This window comes from Mugil cephalus, chromosome 1 (genome assembly GCF_022458985.1).
Source record: "Mugil cephalus isolate CIBA_MC_2020 chromosome 1, CIBA_Mcephalus_1.1, whole genome shotgun sequence".
Classification (NCBI taxonomy): Eukaryota; Metazoa; Chordata; class Actinopteri; order Mugiliformes; family Mugilidae; genus Mugil; species Mugil cephalus.
The window spans coordinates 46,989,845-46,999,451 of record NC_061770.1 but is presented as its reverse complement, the minus strand read 5'-3'; the positions used below and the strand labels follow the sequence as shown (position 1 = coordinate 46,999,451).

The window sequence follows — 9,607 nt, the reverse complement described above, 5'->3', positions numbered from 1 at the left end:
GAGCCGCAGCCTGAGCTGAAACGAAAACATTTATTTCAACATACAAAAAAAAAAAAAATACAGTAATGTAAAATGTTTTTTTTCTTCCCCCCAGAACGTGTACAGATTCACAAATCTCTTACAGTAAAATCAAATTTTAAGTGCAAATGTTTGCTAGCAATAGTGTATGTACAAAACAGTTCAGCAAATTCCCTTGTTCTTCCAAAGCAAACAGTAACAACACTGGGGTTAAAAAAAAAAAAAAAAAAGCAGTAGTTTCTTTTGTTCCCTTTTAACTGTGGTACAGCAGTAGTGCCAGGAGTACAGCAGGCAGTACACGTGACAGAAGGGACCGATCGAAGACAAAATGACAGTGAACTCGTGGAAATGTCTCGAACGTCAGCAGTTTCATGTGGAAGAAGAAGACCTACGACAGCAGAAGCATATTAAGACCAGCTTTTCTTTTCTTTTTTATTGAACCCACAGCTACGTAGAGGCCGGTCAGTGTGTGTTGTGAGGGGGAATGTTGTGTGTGCTGCACACTCTGCTCATGTGACAGGAGTGGCACAGGAGATGAGAGTCCAGAGGGAAGCACTGTGAGCCTGGCTTATCGGAGAGCTGCTTACCACACTCCTGAGGAGAGAGAACAAAAAAAAAAAAAAAAAAAGGCTGATAAGGAGAGAGGAATGTATGCAGAGGAAGTGAGGTCACCTTTACAGACAATTACAAAAAGCAAAGAGAAATTTGTGGAAGAGTTTCTCAGCTAGAGCCGTCCTCACCTCACAGTGGTAGCACTCGAAGTGATAGTCCTTGTTCATAGACACCACCCTGAGGATCTCTTCACTGCCCTGAGACACAAAACACAAACACAAACACACAGTCAGGTCAAACAGTATTTCCCCAATAATAGTCACGAATCCATTCGAAGCATTTTCAGCTGCTGTCACTTTAAAACACTCTTCTGTCACGGCTTTGGTACAATGTCAAAAAATAAGAGCGATTTTCTTTTGGAAAAAAGTTCAAAAGAAATGCATGAGGTATGTTGCTCATAACTCACCTCAGTAGGTAAGATGGGTTGTAAACAGGCAGCGCACTTCGGGGCAAAAGTCCTGCAGAAGGAAACGGTTCCATGACAACTCGTTAACATCTCTGATACGACATTTCCAACAAAGCACTGTTTGTCAGTCTAATTAAGTTTTTAAATTTGAATGGACAATGACAGATAAAACTGACCGCTATTTTTAGTCAGCCTTTGTGAGTCTTTTCCTTATATACTAATACATACATATATATATAAAAAATATAAAAAGAATAAAATGTGTGTAAAGTTTAATAACAGATCTTAAACTGAGGGTTCTTGACCACAAATTCATACGAATTGCAAATTTACTCCAAAATCCACAAAGATGACACTTCACACATGTAGTAGTAGTAGTAGTAGTAGTAGTAGTATTAGTAGTAGTAGTAGTAGTAGTAGTAGTAGTGCTTTGGGTGCATTGTTGTAAATGAGCGAGTCTCACTTGTTGTAGTCTGCCACGCAGTAGATGTTGCTGTTTTGGTCCACAGTGAAAGGGACCCCGTCCAGAGCCTTGGAGCACACCACGCAGCGGAAACAGCCCGGATGGTACGAGTTCCCGAGGGCCTGCAGGATCTGAGAACCGAGAGCCAGCAAGGGGTTAAAGACGCTCACCACGGCTGTGTTTTCTGTAAATATCACACAGCCGACACACACTCAGAGGATAAACTTGATCCGCCCTCGATCAATTCCACTGTCCATCTTCTCAGTCGGATTTTGAGTAGCTGCTGTTTTCTCTCTGACTCGTTTGCAGCCGTTTCTAAGTAAATGCAGTGAATGTATACAAACAGTTTTAAACCTGCAATTATTGGATGTGCTGGGACGCTTTACGAGTCTTCGTGTTCTTGTTGTGTGACAATGAGTACGTCAGCGGGAGCCAGAATTAGCCAACTCTAAGAATTCAATTTATTAACACATTATTAGGATTTTATCCAGCACATAAACAATTTCAAGCTGCGTTATTTCCAGAAGCGCGTCTCTTTTCTCCAGTCGCTCGGGGATAAACATTTGTGGCCCTAGAACTCGTCGGAGGGGGTTAATCCACTCACGCTGACAGCTTCCATTTATATTACAGACATTGTGAGGTTCAAATATGGTAAAAGGTTTTTAGGATAATCACTGCGGAGCCTAATTTCTTTATTTATGAAAAACATTCCAGTCGAGACGCGCCGTGGGAACCCAAACACAAGCCGGCAGAAGGACGTCACTGGATTTCTCCGTCCTCTGTGGGATCTTTTTAAGGAATTCTGGGAAACGTAGGATGTAAACAACTACAACTTTACCCGAGATTAGCGCACCCACTGGAGTGGATTGGCTCTAAAGCGTTTGGCGGCGTTTTTGCGCGCTCGCCCGACGCGGGTTGCGTTCGCACACACCTGTTCGAGGATGAGGTGGCCACACACGCTACACTTCTCGGCGGCGGCCTGGAATCCCGAAAACTGTAATTAAAAACGAAGAGATTATCAGCGGCGCAAAAAAAAACCCCGATGCCTCCGCTCCGGGCGTGTCTGAGACGGGTGACAAAACACGCGGTGACCTCAGCTCTCACCATGTAATCCTCTTTACAGTACACAGAGCCACTGACGTTGTAGAAGTCCTTGTTTCTCAGCGTGCGCCCTGCAGAGGTGGACAGAGGTGGAACTCATTGTAACGACATTTTAAACACTTAAGGAAAATGTATTTATATAAGGCGTGGCAGCGGCGGAGCCTCGGGAAATGCTTCCAATCGTCATCACCGCTGTTGTTGTGTTTGGATGGTGGAGGGCACTCACCACAGGACACGCAGGTGAAGCAGCGAGTGTGATAGAGGTTGTCCAGGGCCTGGCAGGCGTTATCCGCCCCGTACACGCCTTTCCCACACTTCACACAGGTTCCTGGGGGGGAGAGGGGGAGGGAAAGGGGGGAGACGGGGGGTGAGAACACGACAGACACAAGCGTTTATTCGGGAGCGATCGCTCGGCGGCTCTCGGGAGTCGTTGTTTACGACGCATTCCAGGGGAATGCGTCTGAAATCCAACTCCACACAAAGTGTCAACACTTGTAAATCCTCTCGTTCGCACCACCTAGGGGATTTTCACACAGTTAAAAACCCGGCTACCCATGCCAGGCTGTTTGCTCATCCACTCCAGCGTCTGTGGTGGCTCTGTTATTAAAGGGAAACTCCACCGGATCTGGCTTTTTTTTTTCCCCCCCTTTCCTTTCCTTTCTTTCTCTCTTTTCTTTTTTCCCTTCCAGAAAATAAATGACTCTTTCTTCTGGTGTTTGGAGCCAAGGCCTGCCTTTAAATTTCACCTTAAACCCTCCATTTAGAGCAATTTGGAGATTTAGCATGTTGGCACTTTTTTTCCCCCCTCCTCCCCTTATTCTAAGAGGCCATAACTACACAGGAAGCACAGACGAAATTAGTAAATGATCACTTCTGCTGCTTCCTTCGAATCGCTATCAAATGACACGTGTTTCAGTCACAGGAACAAAAGGCTCGGCCGTCACTTTCTGGGCCACGTTTAGCGTTTAGCATCTTCGTCGACGGAGAGGATGTTAATCAAGCTCCAACTTTGACCGTAAAAACACGACGGTATCGAGGACTACTTCTACGCACATCCTGAGTGGTCAGATCACAGGTGTAGCCGGCTACTCCCACCCCCCCACCCCCCAGCGGCGGGATGTGCCTTATCACTCCAGATTCGCTCAGTTTGCTGCTCCCTATGCAAATAAACACAGGCCGGATCATCTGGGGCACGGCCGGGTATCGTATCAGCTGCTGTCTCTGAAGAATCATCAACCAAACCTGAACCGTTAGCAGCGGCCGTTTGCTGTGTGCGCACCTGGGCGTGGGGACGCGATGCAAATCGTGGAACGCAGACGCGATCTTAACAGAACTTGTCAGATTGCAAGTATCCGGCTTAAAGTCCGTCAGCTCACACCTATCAACGAAACACACGCGGGTCTCGAGAAACCACTTGAGATCCGATCACAGTTTTCCTGCCGTCTCCAAACCACAACATCCACCGCTGTGTGCGCCTAGACATGGGGACATCGCGGACAGATTGCGGAACATGATTAGCTGTAGTGTAAATTTCATTATTTATTTATGTCCCTAAAGGAACGCGGTCAGAAGAACTCCTCCGCTTGTGATCGGATCCCAAACGGCCCCTTAATGTCGCTGCCCGCTCTGAGGGTCTAAAGGTGGAAAAGCGGCGGCGGCCCAGGCCTCGTTCCCTCTGACGTCTATTTAGTTTAAGAGTTTTTTCCCCTCTCTCTAATGTGGCCGAGGGAGTGCCACACAAATAAAGAATTCCTGCGCCGTCGTTGCTACGAGCTTGGACGGTTCCTCCGATATTTAGGGACGCGAGTGTGTGCCAAAGCCAGAAACCAAAGAGGCACGACTCGAAGCTCCACATATAGAACGGGCTGACTCCGGGGACTTTTTAAGAACAAGGGACGAGACCTTCAGGGATTTAAAAAGCTAATTAGGGAGAGAAAATGTCAAGAAAAAAAACGCATATAGAGTCTCTTCTCTCCTTTCCTAACTGTAAAACTAATTCTGAAAAAACAACCAAAAGACGCGTTACACGACCAGGTGCTGCTTCTTCAGTTCAGCTTTTCGCTTTCTTTTTAATTAGGAGTGTTTCATTTCTCCTCCGCTCAGCGTTGCGCCTTCACGCAGGTGTGCCTGAGTGCTGGCTGAGCTCAGGGCGTCTGTCTTCACGGCTTCTGATTTCCCTTTAATGGCTGAGAGGAGTACAGTATTGCATGTCCCCTCCGGGCACACATACCTGAGCAGAAAAACAGGCTGCAGCACACCGCCCCTGCACACGCCAAGGCAGCGTTACACACAACACACACACACACACACATGACTCACACACGCACGTTACTGTGGCCTGAAGTCACTCTGGGGGAAACACACCCAGCCACAGAGAAACAATGTACACACACAACACACATTCACAGAGCCACCGTAACACACTCATACCCTGCTCCACACACACACACACCACACACACACACAACCCGAGTCCTAATCTTGTGTGACTCACGGTAATGGCCTGAGCTGTGTTTATACGGAGCCATGTAATTTGTGTCTGAGCGTTACAGCACAATCTTCCCCTTTAACGAGCGCTGCATTAGCCTCCTCTACGCGCCGCACGGTGGCAAATCGGCGACATCTGCCCCCGAAACCGTCAGCTGACTCTCCGATGCAGCCGGAAGCGTGGGCGTGTCCCCGCACACCTTGTCGCTTTAATGCTTTTTTTATTTTTGTGTCGGCGATGTGTTATCTCTTAATGTGTCCTACACGCTCATTTTCCCTCTCCTCCTCAGCCAAAAAACACGTCTGCTTGTCTGGATCGGCTCCCAGGGCCCGAGCTCTCCCCTTTTATGCTTTGTGTGTCATGACCCTGCATGTCTCTGCAGGCTCCCGTGGCACCATCCATCCATCTAGCCGCGCGCTCTTTCAACTATTAATCTGTCCGTCCATGCCAGCCTTTCATTAAGAGGGAAACCTGGGATCTGACACCGGGCGGCGGGGACGACGATAATAACACAGCGAGGGTGGACGCCGGGGCGAAAAACCGTGTGCGAACGGCGACGGCGCTGGCTCAGTGAAGTGAGGTGCTTTTCTTGTGTTGCCTAGAAAACAAACAAACAAACAAACAAACATACAAAAAAAAGGATCTCACCAAAGAATTCCTGACGGTTTTCCCCGGCCCCAACTCCAGGGTCCTCCTGAGGTTTCCCTGGACCCACGGCCGAGGACATCGTCGCGGTTCCCGGTTTGGAAAGGGACGACGTCAGAGACTGCTCCTTCAGCATCAGGCCCTTCAGCAGGCCCCCGCCTTCCACGGCCGCGTCCCTCAGCAGGAGGTGGGTCAGCTCCTCCTGGTACCGGGTGCCGGGCAGGTCCGAGTACCGGGCCCTCTCTCCCATCCCGCTTGCCTCTTTGCCCCTGACCCCAGCCTGCTGCTCATCCCACCACTCCGGACCCGCCTGGTAGCAGGTCGCTGCCGGGCTGCCGACCGCGGGCGGGTACGAGTGGCGGCTGTCCTGCGCGCCCGGACGCATCCCCCCCTCCAGGTACTGAGTCCAGGCCTCGACGGAGGCGACCCCGGCCCTGCCCAGGGCTCCGTAACCGGGCGCCGAGCCTCCCGTCTGCATGGAGGGCGACTGCTGCTGCGGGGGGAGGCCCCCGGACGCCGAGTAGCGGGAGTCGTAGCCCAGGCTGATGCCGCTGGTCCGGTTGCTGCTGCAGCGGCTCCCCATGGGGCTCCCGCCGCCGCCGCCGCTGGCCGTGCTGGAGGCGAAGCTGGACCTGGGGCTGACCAGCACCGACTCCTGGAGGCTGAACGACGAGCACGGGCTCAAGGTTGGCCCCGGGGGGTAAAAGAACGCCCCCCCTATGTTCCCCCCGGTCATGTCCGACGGCCGGTGCGGCGGGTGAGAGAGGGACGCCGGCCTGGGGCTGTCCCACACTTCGCTGCCCGTGCTCAGGCGTTTGTAGAACAGGGCCTCCTGGAGGGAGAAGCGTTTGTGCCTCTCGGGCTCAGAGAGGTAGCCCGGCTCCGCCAGGCCGCCGCCACCGCCGCCGCCGCCCCTGGGGGCCGACCCGTACCCCGCGGTCGTGGGGTAAGGCGGAGGGGCGGAGAGGGGGGGCGGCTGCGAGAGGAGCTGCTGCCGCCTGACCAGCTGCTGGAGCTCCAGGGAGTAGCGCCGCTGGTTGAGGGACGACTTGGAGCCGAACGCTCCCAGGGCGTCGCAGTCGGGGCCGAGGCCGGACTCGCGCCTCAGGTGGGAATCCACGCCTTCGCCCAGGTAACAGGACGCCCGCTGCTGGGGGGAGGGACGCCTCAGCGGGGCCAAGGTGGAGGGGTGAAGCGGCGGCTCGCCATCCGGAGGCGCGGCGCCCGCCGCGGAGGAAGAAGATGGTGAGGTGAGTAGCTGAGAGGAAGTCATTCCCATTCCCATCCCTCCTCCTCCGCCTCCTCCTCTACCACTCGCTGGAACACATGGATCACTTGTGGTTGCGGAGGCAAGCGGGAACTGGCCGGGTCTCGAGGGCGAGGCAGCTGCAGAGCTGGGAGCCGGTGGCAGACCGCTGCCCCCTCCGCCGCCGCCTCCGGAGACGCCAGCGTTGGCGTTGCTGTTGTTGGAGTTGCTGGCAGAGTCGTGCTTTTTCTTCGAACTGTTGAATTTCACACTGCCCGAGTCCGTCAGCTTTAACTTCTCCAGTAACTTGCTTATCGGCCTGTCCATGATGAAGCCTCGTTGTGTTTCTTTTTTACCTGCCTGGGCAAAGTCTTGTAAAAAGAAACAATAAAACTAACAATAATAATAATAATAATAAACTCCCTTTCAAACGAATGTTCTCGAATACAGTGTAGGTAGATGTACAGCAGGAAAGTAAATCTACAGTTTTTCCCTAGTTGAAACGTCAGCCTTGAATCTAGCTCAGAGCTACGAAAAGAGGACCGCTTATATATATACACACACACAATAAATACACAACAGATAAATAAGACTTTTTAAGACATTTCAGAGTGGTTACATGACTTAAGTCCTCTGAGTCATCCGGTTCGCCCTCATGTGGAAGCCCCACAAGAACAGGTAGGCTGAGGCGAGGAAGAATCCATGGGATTATTAAGACAATTACTGAGAGTCCAAGTCAGCCCAGCCAGGAAGCAGGACGGACATGCATCCAGGACACTTCTGTGTGACCTATAGTCGCGGAGGGCCTCCTTTGTGGACCCTCACGCGGCTCCACATCTGCATCTTCTCCGTTTTCGTCTGAAGTGTAGTTCAGAAAAGTCGCTTTGATGTCGTGGTGATCCAGTGCTGAGTGTGTGTGTGGGGGGGTGTCTCTCTCTCTCTGTCTCTCTGTCTCCGTTTGAATTCTCCTTTTGAAGCGGCACAAAGCGGGCAGCTCCAGCGGGACGCACAAACTATATCACCGCTTCATGAGGGTCCGGGGGAGACGACAAAACAAGTCCGACTTCTGCCATTCATCCCGGGAATGAGTGTGCGCGGAAAGAAAAAAAGAAAAATGGAAAAGAAAGAAACAAAACCACACGATTACCTTTAACCGAGGCAACACAAAACACACAAGGCACTGGCTCAGACTCCTCCGTCCGCTCGTCCGTCCATCCGCCTGCGCTCGACCGCTTCTATCATTCCCGTTTTTCAAAGGAGAAACTCCGTCCGGGACTCGGCCAAATAGTAGCGGAGAAGTTTGGAGAGAGAGGAGGAAACGAGGAGGGGAAACCGGCGCGCCGTTACTCTTCCATCTCCAGCAGACCGGTGCTAGACTAAGGCGAGTCGCTCGAAATAAATAAAATCCCTCCCCGTGTGCATTGCACGGTCGACAACTTTGTTTCTTTCTTTCTTCCCCCTAAATAATTACTTACCTCCCCCTCTTTTTACAACTACGTCGAGTTGGCCACAGCGGAGAGGGGCAGTTCCGGTATCCGCTTTTCAAAATAAACCGCTTCGTCTCAAATGTTGTGTTTAACTTAAACTAATGCTTGGCTCGCACATTGTGGAGGTTAAATTTGGTTAAGTGTTTAAAGAAATTGTTATGGATGCTTTAATATAAAGTTTTAGAGCCACTAACTAGTTAAAATGCGTGTTCATTCACACCATTTTCGACAGGAGAAGTGTGTTGGTTTTTTATTTTGACGTAGAGCCACGCACCGACCGTTATTTCCGTGTTGTGTTGGCACCTTCAGCTTGACGCTCCTCTGCTCCTTTATCAGTCAGCGGCGGAGGCTCGTTTCCCCAACAGGCCGGAACTCCTTTCCACCAGCCATGACTGTTTTCGTCATTCATACGCAGGATACCCCCCCCCCCCCCTCTCTCCTCTTCCCCCCCGGAGACCTGTTCTCTACAAAAAAGAAAAGAAAGAAAAAACTATTAAAACACACTAAAAATGTCCTTTCATATTTACTTTCCACATTGGACCCCATAGCTTTAGCAACAGGTTCTTGAATTAACAATGATCACAAAGCTATTCTTTTTATCCCACTGCCATTTGAAATGAACACCTACCCAAGGCCAAAGCTACCTCTGAGATCATGTAAAGCTGTGGAAGTAGTGATCAAAGCCCAAGACAAGTACTAGTACACTGCACTAAAATCTAACCTGAGTAACATTACTTCAGCATCACTTATTTTTTATTATGGAGAATAGCCTGTTTCAAAATAAAAGACTACAGTCATTGATGCTTTAAGGTACAGACATTGCAAGGCTTCATCTAGCATTTAAAGAGTAAATTAAAATTAAATCTGACCTGATCTTTGATGTAGTGGGAGGTGTAGGGACAACTCATCCAACCATGTATTCAGATCTTGTAAATACACAGTCAAAAGGAAGAAGTCAAAGAGAGGACCTATTTATTGTATTCACATTCTCATCTTCTATAACCACTTGTCCTCTAGGGGTCAAGGTCTATCCCAGCTGTCATTGGGTGAGTGGCGGGGTACACCCTGGACAGGTTGCCAGTCCATCCGAGGGCTGACACAGAGAGACGGATAAGCACACTCACACCTACGGCCACTTTAG

General features: G+C 50.5%; 1 protein-coding gene across 1 annotated transcript; it reads right to left on the bottom strand.

Moving 5' to 3' along the window:
• Positions 1 to 10: 10 nt before the first annotated feature.
• On the bottom strand, positions 11 to 8,485 carry ajuba (ajuba LIM protein). The gene is made up of 8 exons (XM_047585175.1): positions 5,737 to 8,485; positions 2,827 to 2,928; positions 2,604 to 2,671; positions 2,431 to 2,493; positions 1,500 to 1,630; positions 1,037 to 1,088; positions 759 to 827; positions 11 to 612 (listed from the first exon to the last, which is right to left on the bottom strand). The coding sequence occupies exons 1-8, from the start codon at positions 7,304 to 7,306 to the stop codon at positions 481 to 483; spliced, it is 2,187 nt and encodes a 728-aa protein (XP_047441131.1). The 5' UTR covers positions 7,307 to 8,485; the 3' UTR covers positions 11 to 480.
• Between the last annotated feature and the right edge of the window lie 1,122 nt (positions 8,486 to 9,607).